The sequence below is a fragment of the Phascolarctos cinereus genome, unplaced genomic scaffold (genome assembly GCF_003287225.1).
Source record: "Phascolarctos cinereus isolate Bilbo 61053 unplaced genomic scaffold, phaCin_HiC Scaffold_4;HRSCAF=312, whole genome shotgun sequence".
In the NCBI taxonomy this organism is placed as follows: domain Eukaryota; kingdom Metazoa; phylum Chordata; class Mammalia; order Diprotodontia; family Phascolarctidae; genus Phascolarctos; species Phascolarctos cinereus.
Genome location: NW_027555847.1, coordinates 701,632,911 through 701,648,617, shown reverse-complemented (window position 1 = coordinate 701,648,617; position 15,707 = coordinate 701,632,911). Strand labels below are relative to the sequence as shown.

The following is a 15,707-nucleotide window of genomic DNA, read 5'->3' as shown; positions in this document are numbered from 1 at the left end:
TACAAACACACTGGGTATTTGGAAGGACTGTCATTGTTTGTCCTTTGTTCTTGAAGAGGGTCATGACATCAGGGAGGTGATGCCATGACCTGCAGGTGAACTGGATTTAAGTGAGGCAGGGCTATGGAAAGTCACCAGCCTAGCTTTCTCTTCCGGAGCCAACTGGGTCCAGTGGCCAGATATAGATCAAGATGACTGGAGATGGCCCTGGATACAGTGGGAGACCTTGGCATTTTTAAGATAAAGTCTTTGCCAGTTCTCAGTTTGTCTGAGGCAACACCCCTTCAGTGATTAAGGCTAGGTAAGAAATGAGGCAAAAAATGGCCTCTTTTACCTAGTCCAAAAAAAAAAAACCAGTCTGGGAGGGTAAGACCTTCAGAGATTCTGGCCAAAACAGAAACAAACAGCAATCTGGAAGGAGAGAAGGCAGTGAAGGCAGGAGCAGGAAGAAGGGAGAGGCAGAAGGAAGAGGCAGGAAGTCCACCTATTTCTCAATTTTGCCAGAAGCTGGTCTTAAGGCAGAGGCATCAGTTTCTATGAGCAAAGTTCACTCTCTGAGTTCTTGCTCCAAACAGAGGTTACTCTCTCTCTACCCACCCAACTCCTCCATACCCAGGAGGGTCACTTACAGGAACCCAAAGGGGGTGATGGTGAAATTCTTAGAAGGAAAAGCTATGCGTCCCTGGTAGCTGTCCTCCAGTCCCTTCAGCTGCAGGAGAGCAAGCTCTACCTACCAGAAAGACAGACAGACAGACGGTCAATGGAGAGGTCTGACCCAGCCTTCAGAGTCAGATTCAGGAAATGAAAACACATCATCTGGCAGGAAGAGTCTAGCCTGGGACTTGGAAGACCTCTCTCAAAGGGCAGTGTAGGGCCCCACCCAGTGCCCTGCAGGGAGGCTCACCCACCATGCCCACCCGGTGCCTGAATGGCCCTGCCTGAAACTTGGGTCATAATCATGCTAAATTAACTCAGGCCGGGCCCCCTCTCTCTCTCGGACTTATTCACTTCATTTACATAAGGAAAGAACAGAATAAAAGGTTTAGTACAAAGTAAGTACACCTGGATCCCTTGTATAGATCCATGGGTACCCCAACAGGTCAAGGCAGGTACTTAGTAAGGGCTTGCTAACAGTGTTTAGTAACGCCTAGATTAAGGGTGGACACACAGTAGGTACTCAGGAAACACCTACAGATCATTCCAGGCCCCTGTGTCCTCAAATAGGTCCTTTGGCCTCTCATCAATAAAATTAGGGCGGTTAGACGCAATGGCTTTCAAGGTCCCTTCCAGGCCCAAACTTATGATCCTATGTCCTTTCATTTTACAGATGAGGACACTGAGGCTCAGAGAGGTCACAGGGTCACAGAGGGCTGGAAGGGACCTCAGAGTCTACGGATGGATCCCAACCCCCCGATTTTACAGACGCCCAAGGTCACACAGAGAGCTCAGTGTCACCGCCAGGGTTCTAGCAGATCTTCTGTGTCCAAACCCAGCACTCTCCCCAACAGACCCCGGGGTCCCCCAAGGCCCTTTGTCTTTGGGGCCTTTAAATGATTACTGGACAGGATGGACAGGCCAACACCCAGCTGCGATGGGAGGGGACAGCGGGTGACCAGAGGGACGTCAATGGCCAGGCAAAGAAGGGCCCTCCCCCTTCCCCGGCCCCCAGGGAGGCTCCTCCCGCCACACCCACCTGGTGCCAGTACTCGACATCCTGGCCAGATGCAATCTGCTTCTGCATCCAAGCCAGGTTCAGCTCAATGTAGGTCTTCAGTTTCTCACAGTAGACAGTCTCGTACTTGAAGGGGCCACAGTAATCCACCACCGTGTTCATCCAGTGCATGTAGATGAGCTGTGCATGGGGAGGGGAGAGAAGCAGAGACTCACGGGAAGGGCCAGAACCCAGGGGCTGCCGCCTACCTGCCCACCCCATCCCCCCACCTTCCCTGACCCCAGAAGGCCAACGGCACCACTGACTTTGTTCAACCTGTCCTCCCATTACCGAAATCCCAAGCAAGGCTCCAAGGCCCTCCACTCCATCCTCCCTTAGGCCAAAGGCAGCCTCCATTATTTGGCCTTTGAAGCCTTTCCCAATCCCCCTTTATGCTGGGGCCTTCCCTCTGCCAACCATCTTCCATCTGTACTGTCCATGGCTTTTTGTACAGTTGTCTCCCCTAACAGACTGTAAGCTCGAGAGCAGGGATTGTCTTTACCCTCTCTTTGCATCCCCAGAGCTTAGCATGGTGCCTGGCATACAGTAGGAGCTTAATAAATGCTTGCTAATGTCACCGTCAGACTGCGGACTCGATAGCAGGGATTGTCTTTACCCTTTCTTTGCATCCCCAGAGCTTAGCATAGTGTCTGGCATACAGTAGGAGCTTAATAAATGCTTGCTAATGTCACCGTCAGACTGCGGACTCGAGAGCAGGGATTGTCTTTACCCTTTCTTTGCATCCCCAGAGCTTAGCATAGTGTCTGGTATACAGTAGGAGTTAATAAATGCTTGCTGACATGACTATCAGAATGTGAGCCTTTGAGGACAGGGATGGTCTTACTTTCCTATCAGCATCCCTGGTGCTTGGCACACATTAAGGGCTTAATAAGTGACTTATCACTCATTTCATTCATTCAGTCAGCAGCTAACCCTACACGAGGGAGATCACAGGGAACATGAGCTCTCAGCCTGGAACACGCCTCCTTGGGGGCCCCCTTCTCCCTTTGGGAAGCTCCTCCCAAGACATCTATTCTGGGGCCGAGAAAACGAAAGGGCAGGTAACCAGACCGAAGTCAATGGTCCGGCAGGGCCACCCCCACCCAGGATGCTCCAGCCACGCCCACCTGCTACCAGCGGCTGCCAGATGCTCTCAGCTTCTGCAGCCAGGCCAGGGTGACCTCCAAGTAGCTGCTGAATGGTTTATACTTAAGGGACCTTTCTTTCTTCCTCCCTTCCTCTCCTGGCTCAGATCCAGACTTTCTGAGCTTCATCACAGGTACCTTCCTCGCCCCCTCTGCTTTTCAACTACCAGTGGTGTCTTATCCCACTAGAATGTAAGCTCTTGAGGGCAGGGACTGTCTTTCTTTCTTTCTTTCTTTGCTTGTATTTATATGCCCAACATTTAGCATAGTTTCTGACATATAGTAATAGCTTTAAAATGGTTGTTGAGTGGCCTGAAGTTAGAAAGACCTGAGTTCAAATTCTGGCTCATTCATTAGCAGCAGTGTGACCTTGGACAAGTCACTTTTTCCACTCTGTGCCTCAGTTTCCACATCTGTAAAATGGGGGAGTTAGACCAGATGACCCCTTGAAGTCCCTTACAGCTCTAAATCTATGATCTTAGGACCCCTCCCACTTATGAGCACATACGTGTGCAATCTCCAGCCCTGTCCTCTGACAATCAGCACTTCCCTTACCTCTCCCTCACCCACCTAGGATCCTGATGGTCCTAAGGCAGAGACGCTGGTGCCTGGGAGAAGCTCTCTGGATTGATTCTTACACGTGGGCAAGGTCAAGGGCATGGTCCTGAGTTTGAGGTTACACAAAGGTGATCTCCCCCAGGGGAAAGAAGGGGAGCTGTACCACCACCACCCCCTCCCAGTCTGCCATTGCCCCTTCCTCTTACCTCAGCAGACACAGCTGCCTCCACCACCCCAGCCGCATATGCCTGCAGGGCATCACTGTACTGCTCATTGGTAACCAGGTCCAAGAAGGCCCACCTGGCATGAAGAGAGGGGGATAGCCTGAGGTCAGCAAGAGGGACTGAAGGGCCCTCCCTGAGTCACCAGGCCACTAGTAGCAAAGTAGCACCTCTTGAGCCCTTCCCCAGCAAGGGGCTTGTCAGTTTGTCAGTCTGTGCAATGGCAATCCCACACGTGAACAACATCTTTCCATTAAAAAGAAAAGTCTGGGGAGATTGAATTTCTCATAAGTGGATATTCAATATTGTTGTTGTTCTTCTTTGTCCTTCATTCTCAAAGAGGACCGTGACCTCAGGAAGGTGATGTCATGACTTGCAAGTGAATTGGATTGAAGTGAGGGAGGGCTGGGCAAGGTCACCAGCCTCACCTTCTCCTCCGGAGCCATCTGGGTCCAGTGGTTCCAAATATAGACCAAGACAGCTAGAGATGGGCCTCAATACTGTATGCACATATTTAAAACCCCCTTATAGTAAAACTGAAAATACTGAGAAATCATATTTTCCTCTCAAGACCTTTGCAAAATTCTTGGGAAAGTCTCCTAGAAAGGTGGGCTAGGACACAAAAAGGTTTTCTTACGTGGTCCCTTAAGACAAGAGCCAGGTCACACAGTAGGCTCTCAGTAAATGGTTGCTGACTTGGCACCTTCCTTAAGTGACATGTGGCTAGCAGCTACCCTTCTCCACAGAGAAAGGATGAAGATATCAATGGAAGGAAGGAGGTCCCTTCAATGCCAAGAGTGAGGAGAGTGGTCCAGCAGAACCCCTCTGAAGACCAGACTCTCCTCAAAGGTCAATGACCTTCTTACAATCCAATGTCCAGGCCTGAAGACAAAACTCAGATGAGCTCTTGCTAAGGCAGAGGACTACAAGGCTCTCCCTCCTTGTGAACGCTAATGCCCTCTTAAACCACTTAAGACAGTGGAATCCAGCCTAGGCGTTTCAGACTATTGTACTGTACTGCTGACATATTTAACTTGCTGCTCAGTCGTGACCGACTGTTTGTGACCCCGTGGGCCTAGCATGCCCACACATGGCAGGGTTTTCCTGGCAAAGATCTCAGAGTGGTTTGCCATTTCGTTCTCCAGTGGATCAAGGCAAACAGAGGTTATGTGCAGGCTGCTAAAACTTTAGAGTTTTTTTTTCTTCTTCATACCTCCTAATGTCACCCTAAGCTATACTTGGGTAGATAAATCGTTAAACTCAAGCACAGAACTTGACATCTCTCCTTATGAAATTTTGTCTCAATGGATTCTAGATCACCAAGATCTTCCCAGATCCCAAATCTGCCACTTAAGGCCTCAACTCGCCCTCCCAGTTCTGTGTCTTCCACTAATTTGATAAACATATTCAGCCTGGTTACTGAAAGAAAAAAAAAGTTAACTAGCACAGGGCTGAGTACAGTTAGTCCTGCTACGTAACTCAACATCTGCTTTCCCAAAAAGCAGCATACTATGCAGAATCACAAGGCTTATGGGGGAAATGGAGTTTGGAGCACAATGGTCAAAAACTTTGTCAGTGGCACACAAATAAAAAGACAAGAACCTAATAAAAACAATAGCACAGTTTTATAGATGTTAAATACATAAATGCGCCAATAGATAGCGGCCTGTCCCAGGTCCCAGGGGTCAGAGGCCACAGCAGAAGGGGGTCCAGATACCAGCCCTCCCCTGCCTACAGCTCCTGCTGCCCCAGAACACAGACACTAAATATGGCCCTTTCACTTGAAAAAGCCCTGAAGTTTGCTTGTGGAAGGGGACATAGGAAGGGCTGTAGCTTGGGAGTTACTGTAAACTGCCACAGTTTCCTGCATTCTAGCTGCTTCTTGAGAACAAAACTCACCTAGTCATTCTCTGCCTCCTTTCTTACCTAGCCTTAATCACTGAATGGGTGTTGCCTCAGTCAAACTGAGACTTGTTAAAGACCTTAGCTTAAAAAGGCCAAGGTTCCCCATTGCATCCTGGGCCATCTCCAGTCGTCCTGATCTATATCTGGCCACTGGACCCAGATGGCTCCAGAGGAGAAAGTGAGGCTGGTGCCTCTGCACAGCCCCGCCTCACCTCAATCCAATTCACTTTCTTGTCATGGCATCACCTCCCTGATGTCATGGTCCTCTTCGAGAATGTAGGACAAACAACAATAACAAAATTACATAAAAGCTCACTCAAAATTGACATAACACTCAAATTGTTCCCTAATGTACCAATCACACATTTTCAAAACAAGCATGATAGCAGAAGTGAACGTGTCGATTCTTCAGGGATGCTCTGGACACAAGAACTGGGTGGCACAGTGGATACAGGTCAGGAAGACCTGAGTTCAATTCAGCCTCAGATACTCAATGGCAGTCAAGTCATTGAACCTGTCTGCCTCAGTTTCCCCATCTGTAAAATGAAAATACTAACAGCACCTACCCTCCTAGGGTTGTTGTGAGGACTGGACGAGATAATCTCTGTAAAGTTCCCACGTAGCGGTCACTCAACAAATGCTTGCTGCCCCTCTTCTTCCAAAGTGCCATTAAGGGTCTCTCTTTGGGTCTGATCCCTCCAACAGACTGGACCACTGTCTAGCCCTCAACTCCCCACCTCATCGACAAGAATAACACATAAGGGGCAGCTAGGTGCCACAGTGGATAGAGCACCAGCCCTGGAGTCAGGAGGACCTGAGTTCAAATCCAGCCTCAGACACTTGACGCTGGCTGTGTGACCCTAGGTAAGTCACTTAACCCCAACTGCCTCAAAATAAATAAATAAATAACACGTAAAACCCTGCCAGGTTGAAGTACATTGTCTGTGTCCGTTCAGCTGGATTCAACTCAACCAACACTGATGAGAGCCTACCAAAGGTGCCAGGCCCTGGAGATACAACCAAGATAAGAAACAATCCCTACTCTCAAGAAGCTTACATACAACATACTTCGAAAACCAGAAAAGCGCATACAAGTTAACTGAAGGAGGCAATGAATATTCATGACTGGTGGATACAGCTGAGCCTTCAAGGAAACTAAGAATTCTTCCCCCCCCCCAGGTGATCAGGGTTAGGTGACTTGCCCAAGGTCACACAGTCAGTAAATGTCAGAGGCTGGATTTGAACTCGGGTCCTCCTGACACCAGGGCAAGTGCTCTATCCACTACACCACCTAGCAGCCTAAAACTAACAATTCTAAGAGGCACAAACGACCAGGGTCCAAGCACGAGGCACACCTGTACAGAGATGCACTAGGGAGCTTAGGAACTAGCAAATGAGTAGCACTGGCTGGAACAGAGAGTATGTGAAAGGGAGAAAGAGGAAATCAGCCACCTGGGAACTGCCCAAAAATGAACCAGAGCAACCTGGCACGACCTGCTCTTGATAAAGCCAACTGCTTCTCTGTGATCCCCACCGGTCTTTCTAAACACTCACAAAAAGATCTCTTTACCAAACGGTTCCTACTCTTCATTGTCATGCTCACGGGTTGAGGACCCAAAGGACCCCGCCTAGTTCTCTTTTTCAAAAAGTGGGGCATCTGCTCATTTCCCAAGCCAACGTTGTATAATGGAACTGAACTTGGAGTCAGAAGAGGCCTGTGTTCAAATCCTGGCCCTTCCTCCCAACACATGCCAGCTGTGGAATCCTGGGAGAGCCACCGAGCTGCTGTCTGCCTCAGTGTCCTCATTTGTAAAATGAGGTATATGATAACAGCACCTGCCTCACGGGGCTACTATTGTGAGGATCAAATGAGATGTTTATAAAGCGCTCAGCACAGTACCTGGCACATCATAGGTGCTATATACATGCCAGTTATCATTCTGCTATTTTTAATGTGTTAAAGCAACCAGGCCTGCGTGAAGTTCTGAAAAAAACTGGGATGTGGTCTTTGAAAAGTAAATTCACTAAGTCCTGAAGGGCCTGCTGTGTGTGAGGCATTGCGCTGGCTAGCCATGCCGGCATGGTATGGTGCTTTCGGGTTGGCAGAATGTCTTCCATCTGTTAATTCATTTGAACCTTACTGAACGAGCCAGTGAGGTAGGATTTGAATTCAGCTCTTTGGCCAGGTGCTTAACTTCTTGCTACTTCCCCAATTATCTGGGGGTTTGGCCCCCACCTTTCAGCACTCCTTCCCAGTCCAACGATCCTCCTTCTTGGTAGGAAAAAGCCTAAGTAAAGAGTGGAGTAGTACTGTCTTCTCCCTTTCACCCTTTATCATCCCTCCACCTACTCAGAGCAGTGAAGGGCCCTACCCCCTCTTTGACCTTTCTGTCATCTCCAATACAGTCTTTGTTCTTTTTTTATTTCTCTTTTTTAATGTTTATTTTTTAATATTCATTTTTATAAAATTTTGACAAATTTTGATAAAAATTCTCTTTCTGGGGCAGCTAGATGATGCCACAGTGCATACAGCGCTGGGCCTGGAGTCAGGAAGACTCCCCTTCCTGAGTTCAAATCCAGCCTCAGATGCTGACTAGCTGTGTGACCCTGAGCAAGTCACTTCACTCAGTGTCCTCATCCATAAATTCAGCTGGTGAAGGAAATAACAAACCATTCCAGTATCTCTGCCAAGAAAACTCCAAAAGGGATCACGAAGAGTCAGACACGACTTTCAGATGACTGAAAAATTCTCCCCCTCCCCCACCCACTTAGGAGGCAAGCAACAACCATTATACACAACATCGCTTTTTATCTTTTTAAAATATTTTAGTTTTCAACATACACTTTTATAAAATTTTGAGTTTTAAATTTTCTCCCCCTCCTTCCCTTCCCCCCTCCCCAAGACAGCATGTAATCGGGCATAAGCTTTTCTTCTTCTTCGTTTTTTTTCTTTAGGCAAATGGGGTTAAGTGACTTGCCCAGGGTCACACAGCTAGCGTCAAGTGCGTAACGTAGCTTTTAAAGGTCCTCTTTGGTTGCTGCTGAAGTCATCAGCAGCCTCAGCCCACTCTGAGCCTGAATGCTCCTGACATTGCTCTTGTAGGTTCTACCAAACTGGCCTTCTGGCTGGTCATCCCATGTGACACGCCATTCCAGTCTCCAGGCCTTTGCACAGGCTGTGACCCAAGCCTGGAATGCCCTCCTTCCTCTACTTCTGCCTCTTAGTATCCCTAGCTTCCTTCAAAGCTCACCTCCTCCTACATAAGACCCTTCCTGTTCCCTCCAGTTACCCAGGCCTCTCCCCTAGAATTCTGTACCTTGCATTTACTCTGTAGGTCTTATATACACAGCACATGCATAAACATTTACACATAGGTGTTTAAAATAGCAAGCCCCCTAAGGACAGACACTGTCATCTTTGTCTTCGTACCCCCAGAATCTGGGACGTGGAACGCACTACAATTCTTTCCTATTGAATGATCTTAGCTCCCTCTTTTCTTCTTCACGGGAATTGTTTCTCTGGCTTCAAAATTTAATTTTTTGAGAGCTTCTCTCCCCTCCTGTTCTGACTTTCTCAGCAGAATTTTAGGCCTTGAGATCCATTCTTAAAATGACTATGCAAGTCTGGGCACAATCTGGACTTCATCAGCATTGGGAACTCCCAGAGGGGAAGGGAAGAAACCCCCCCCCCGGTTGGGGATTCAGAATCAAATCCCAACTCTGTCTCAACCAAGTAACTTCCCCTTTCTCTGGGCCATGATTTCCTCATCTGTAAAGTGAAAGGGGTTGGGCTGGATAGCCTCTGAGGTTCCTTCAGGGCCTAAGTCTTAGAGCGCCTGCCACCAAGCCGAAACAGCTGATAAATCCTAGGGATTTGTTCAGGGTCATGTGGCTAATACTGATCTGGGCTCAGCACTCTACAGGCTCCTCCATGTTGCCCCTTAGCCCCTCAGCCTTTGAAAGCCACTGCCCCAAGTGGAACACCTTTAGGGTACATCTGGCTAGCATCTTCTCCTTTATTACAACAACAGAGATTTGAAAGACAGTTTGATAGGTGTTCATTGGGACTGCCCAACAGAGACAGCTCGGGACGGTAGAAAAGATTCCATTTGGTGATCACAAACATAACATCTCCCATGGGTTCAGTCACCCAACTGATCACTCAGTGTGGCTGTGTATACACGTATGTACACACACATAGACATGTGTGTATGCACATTCACACGCATCCATGTACACAGTTGGATTTTTAATCTTTCCCATGAGAACGTGAGCTCCCTGAGGGCAGGGCCTGTTTTTGCTGCCTTTTGTACCCTCAGTACTTAGCAGAGTGCCTGGTACATAGCCCACACTTAGAAAATGTTTGTCTCTCGGCATCTCTGTGTGGGGCTCACTGGGGTTGCTCCCTCACTCCTGTATCACCACCACATACCTGTATCAGTATCAGATACAGTATCACTACTACATACCTGTGACCTTCTGCAAATAACAACTTCTCTATGCCTCAGTTTATTCTACTACCATCATCACTGTCGATAAACATTTATTAAGCACCTACTGTGTATGTGCTATAAAATGAGGGGGTCAGACTTGATGGACTCTAAGGTCCTTTCTGGCTTGAAATCACAAGTAAGTGGCCACAGTGCGTAAGAGTTAGACTTGAAGAACAAAGACCTGAATTCAAATCCCACCTCAGACACGAATTGTGTGACTCTAGCCCAGCTATTTAACCTTTGTTTGCCTTCGTTTCCTCGTCTGTAAAATGGGGATAATAATAGCAAGGTTGTGAGGATCATCTGGAATAATATTTGTAAAGAGGGTGGGTGGCACAGTGGATAGAGCACCGGCCCTGAAGTCAGGAGGACCTGAGTTCAAATCCGGCCTCAGACCAAACACTTGACACTTATTAGCTGTGTGACCCTGGGTAAGTCACTTAACCCCAATTGCCTAAAAAAAATAATAATAGTATTTGTAAAGAGCTTTACAAACCTTAAAACACTCTGTAAATGCTAGCTATGATGATGATGATGATGAAGGAGAAAGGGGAGGAGGAGAAGGAGGAGAAGGAGAAGAAGAAGAAGGAGGAGAAGGAGAAGAAGAAGGAGGAGGAGGAAGAGGAAGAAGGAGGAGGAGGAGGAGAAAGGAAGGAGGAGGAGGAGGAAAAGAAGAAGAGACAGTGGCAGCAGTGGCTCATTTCTCCTAAGCCCCCCATCACTTCAACCTTAGAGACAGCCAAGGTCTCCTAACTCCCTGGTTAATGCTATTCCCAGGCTGCTGGAGCAGCCCTGGGTAATACCACTTATAAACTGTTCCTCCTGCATTGGTAGAGGGAAATTGGTAGAGATCGTTAGATGGAGTGTTGGGTCTGAAATAAGGAAGACCCAGGTTCAAATTTGGCCTCAGACACTTATTAGCTGTCTGACCCAAGCAAGCCACTTAACCTGTCTGCCTCAGCTTCCTCATCCATAAAATGGGGATAATAATAGCACCTACCTCCCAGGGTTGCTGTGAGAATCAAAAAGCGTATTATCCATAACGTGCTTGATAAACCTTAAATCACTACATAATGCTAGCTATCGTTTTCTTCACTGGGGATTCTTCATGTTATGAAGTCACAGACCAAGTACCTCATTCTCCAGCACTACAAAGGAAAGAACACTGGATTTGGAGTCAGGAAACCTGAGCTACATTTACTAGATTCGGGACTTTACACAAGGCAGTTTTCCCATCTCTAAAATGGGGATGTGAGCATCATGAAATTTAAAGCACCAGAGATGGGGGTAATATTTTTATACTAGGTTCCTAAACAGCTTCTAAGTCTCCCCAACTCCTTTTCCAGATATGGCTATAAGTCAAAAAACATCTTACACTTGAAATACCTGACCAGGGGTACCAAGAAGGGGATGGAGCATTTAGCAAAGAGCTTATTTGGAAAGGGAAAGCCCTTTTGACTGAATCCAAGCTTCACAGAACAAATGTGTGAATATTAATAAAAGGATCTGTTCTGTAAAACGTGGACTCAGTCAAGAGGCTGCACCCAAAGACCTAGAAGACCTCAAGGCCACAGGTTCCTCACCCCTGCTTAGTCTCAACCCTCCAGCCAGGACACGACAAATCTCAGGATCCCACTTTTCCAGCCCCATCCTAAAAAGCCAAGGAGCTCACAGCTTTCAGAGGCTGGAGCCGGAGGACTGGTGAGAGACCAGCCACCTGTGACCCATGAGCAGAGCTGGGCACTGGGCTCCTTCCTGGGTCTACATCCTGGGTCACTGACAAAGGGCCAAGCCCAAAGGGCTTAGAGAACACAGGTATCAGCACCTCCCCGGGGCTCCTGGCCTCACTGGAGGCTTGTCATTCCACATAAGCCCCTTCCTACTGCCTCTCTGCCAAACTCTATTCCCTTCCTTCCCAAGGAGCTTTGGAACTCACAAATTATTTTCCTGGGAAGCAGGTACTCCCAAATCCTTAGCCCTATTTTACAGATGAGGAAACCAAGGGCCCCAAGATGGACAGATAGTGAGTATCAAGAGGTAGAATTTGAACCCAGGTCTCTCCTGACTCCAGGTCTCCACAATGGGGTCTCACTGTGACTTGTTCATGTTGTGGCTGTAGGTGCCCCTCAGTCTCTCTCAAGTTTGTCCTGACTCACCAGCCGGCCGAGACATCATTACAACAATAAGCATTTACTGGCAGTGTACAAGGTAATCCAAGGCCAAAAAGAAAAGCCCTACCCCCAGATGTTGGCAGAGAAGTAGACTGCAGGGTAACTGAGGCAGAGAAGCAACAGCTGGAAGGGCTCGGGAGATCAAGGAAGGCTGCCTGGAGGAAGAAGCCAAAGGGCAAGATGAGGTAGAAGCACACTCCAGGCATGGGGGAGACCCTGCACAAAGGGACGGAAATGGGGGATGAGGGGCCGAGAATGGCAGAAATGTTTTCCTTTATATCCTAGCCATGAGCACCCCTCCCAGCACCCAGGACAACACCCTGACTACAGCAGATGCCCAACGGTGCTGACTTGCTTTCTGCCCAGCGGCATCAGCAGCCCACCTCCTTCTCTGTCCTGTTTCCAAGGCAGTCGGCAGAGTCCAATAAAAGTGGTTCAGATCACCGTACAAAAATGCAGGCCGGCTGCCTGATGCCTTTGATGATGGAAGCTGGAGGCAGATGGGTGCCCGGGCTGAGGCAGCCAGACAGCCCTGAGTGCCTTTGATGTGCCAGACCGGGCATCTAAAACCCTTCCAGAGTCAGTCCCTGTCAGGGCCACGAGGCAAACAACCTTCCATCAGGTATCTTCCTCCTGAAGTTTGGATTCAGTCAAAGGATCGCACTCAAGGACCTAGAGGGCCACAGATTCTCCACCCCTGCCTAGACGGACCCACAGGCCATAGGAGCAAGGGGGTGCTGCTGACTTCTGCCAACTCAGCTTCCCAGAGGAAGAAAACAATGATTCACCTTCCTTCAGTGATGGCAACGAGCCCTCAGAGTGAGTGCAGGGGAGCTCTGACCCACTCCACTTCCAACATGGGCCTGTTTGCCCCTCCCTAGGCAGCCTCTTGGCCCTCCCTCCCAGGGGCTTGCCATATTGGTGCCAGACCTAGTGTGGACAGCCCATCGGCTTCACCCACTGCAGCTCAGCCTCCCGGGCAGCAATATCACTAGGGGGGACCAGTGTCCCCTTTCTATATGACAGTGCCAAGCGCAGAATACTGTGGGGATCGAATGAGACAGTATTTGTAAAAGTGCTTAGCACAGACGATCAACAAGACAGACTTAGCCCTTCTCAACAATACAATGATCTAAGACAATTCCAAAAGTCTCAAGATGCAAAATGCTATCCACATCCAGAGAAAGAACCATGGAGTCTGAATGCAGATCAAAGCCTGCTATTTTTACTGTTTTTTGTTTTTTCTTACGGTTTTTCCCTTTTGTTCTGACTCTTCTGTCACAACATGACTAATGTGGAAATATATGTAATATAATTGCACATGTATAGCCTGTATCAGATTGCTTGCTGTCTTACGGAGGGAGGGAAAAAATTTGCAACTCAAAATCTTATAAAAATGAATGTAGAAATGAGGCAATAAATAATTTCAAAAAAAAGGGCTTAGCATAGTGCCTGGCACCAGTAAGTACTAAATAAATCCTTGCTTCTCATCTCCCTTCCTTCTACAAAGGCTCTAAAGCCTTCTCCAGCTCTGACATTCGATGCTCTCTGCATCCACCTCCCAATTCTCCAAGTCTGCTACAGGCACCAACACTCACAGACTAATCAGAAGCAGAAAGAACCCTACAGATAACTTGGTCCACTCCCCTTCACTGGACTGAGAAGCTCCACAAAGGGAGGAACAAAGAGGAGGGACTCACCCAAGGTCTCAGTGGGAGTCAGAAGCCAAGCCAGAATTGGAACCCAGGCCTAGACTCTTCCTGCTGACACATACCTTATTCCTAGTGTCAAACCTCTGAGCAAACCCGGGGGAAAGGGGATGAAAGGGTAGAGATGGGGTCTTCAGGGGCTGAGCCCTTAGGCATTCAGCCTGGTAGAGGCCTCATCTTCTGGTTATCAACATTTCTGGCCTGGCCTGGTAGCCAGGGGCTTTTAGGGGCTGAAAAACAGTAGCATCCCCCAAAGAATATGGAGGGTAGGAATGCTGGCCAGAGAGCCAAGTCCATAGGAACTTTCAGAAATCCAAAGTCCTGGGTGGGAAAGGCAAGTAGTTATGGGTAGAGGGCTGGTCATATTGAAGGGACTAGCTTATAAGGGCTGCCAGAAGCCCAAACCCCGTGGGTGGGGTGGAGGATAATGATTACCGGCTGAGGGCTGGCCAAGCTGCAGGTGCTACCAGAAACCTAGAATTCCTGCCCCCCAAGAGTGGAGACACAAGAGATGATGGCCAGAGGCCAAGTCTATAGGGACACTCAAAAACCCAGAGTTCCATCCCTGCCAGGTGGGAAAGGCAGTATTTACGGAAGGACAGGACCCACAGAAAGGGCTAGTCTATAGGACCTACCTCGCCACAGTTCCCCATGGATACGGGGCTCGAAGGGTATTGGCAGAGGGTTAGTCAATGTCACAACCCCTAAGGTGGAGTCAAGGATGAGGAGGGGGAAGTGGTTATGGTCATGCAGAAAGCTGGTCCGTTGGGGCTGCCAGGAACCCAAAGTCCTAACCCAGTGGTTCCACACAGAAGGCTGGACGCTCTGAAAGGTGTAGGGTAGAGCTACTGCCAGAAAAATCTTTTTTAAGTCCTGGCCCCCAGAGTGGGGATGGGCACAGGGCCAGTCCACAAAGGTTACCTGAGGCCTAGAGTCCCAAGTCCTGGTCCCTGGGACTTCCTAACCTGACAGGGTCTACGTGGGGGAGCTGGACATTGTGTGAGGAGTCTGATCTGGGATAGCCATGGCCCTCCCCAACCCCAGCCCAACCCCTTCCCCAGCCACAATTCCCTCCCCAGTTATAGCCCCTAGCCCTAGCCCCCTCCCAGGCCCCTCCCAGCCTCGCCCCTGCCGGCCGCAGCCCCCGAACCTCACCCGTTCTCGTCGATGGCGTTGGAGAGGTTGGCCCAGGCGATGGCCCCATCCTCCCAGCCCTCCACCACGCTGAGCTGGCCCGTGGCCGAGTCTATCACCACCGAGCTGCTCCTGGAGCGCGGCGGCAGCAGCGAGGGCTGGGGCAGGCTGAGCGCCAGCCCCAGCGCCAGCGCCAGCCCCAGGGCCAGGTAGCCGCCCTGATACATTGTAGCAACTGTGTCCGCGCCGTTGCAACATTGCCGCTCACGTGACTCGGCGCCCGAACCCTGGGTGGGGCCGCCCTTAAAGGGGAATGCCCTGAGCCCTCGAATTGGTCGGCGCCGAGTCCCCGCCCCTGAGGCCCCAGGGTGGGGCCGCATCAGAAACTACCGCTGGGCACTGGAGCCCTGGAAGTCGGGGTCCGACGATCTGCGTGCAAGTCCCAACTCTGCCAGACTGGCTACGGATGTCCCCGTAGGCAGTTTGCTCCCCTGTGCCTCAGTTTCCTCATCTGTCAAATGAAAGGGCATGGAGTAACAGTCAATCAGCAAGCATTTATTAAGCCCCTACTGTGTGCCGAGATCTCCAAGTCCCTTCTAGCTCTGATGAGGGCTGATACTATGATGCGCCTTCCTTGTATATGTCACACCCCATCTCGGG

General features: G+C 49.3%; 1 protein-coding gene across 1 annotated transcript in view; it reads right to left on the bottom strand.

Annotated features, from left to right (window-relative positions):
• Nucleotides 1-15,313, bottom strand: part of PLBD2 (phospholipase B domain containing 2) — a 31,802-nt gene extending 16,489 nt beyond the window's left edge. The window contains exons 1-4 of the mRNA XM_020978042.2: nucleotides 15,069-15,313; nucleotides 3,621-3,714; nucleotides 1,694-1,852; nucleotides 630-730 (exon numbers count right to left, since the gene is read on the bottom strand). Coding sequence (XP_020833701.1) covers nucleotides 630-730; nucleotides 1,694-1,852; nucleotides 3,621-3,714; nucleotides 15,069-15,274 — 560 coding nt within the window. The 5' untranslated portion in view covers nucleotides 15,275-15,313. The remainder of the gene's footprint in view (nucleotides 1-629; nucleotides 731-1,693; nucleotides 1,853-3,620; nucleotides 3,715-15,068) is intronic.
• Nucleotides 15,314-15,707: the final 394 nt, after the last annotated feature.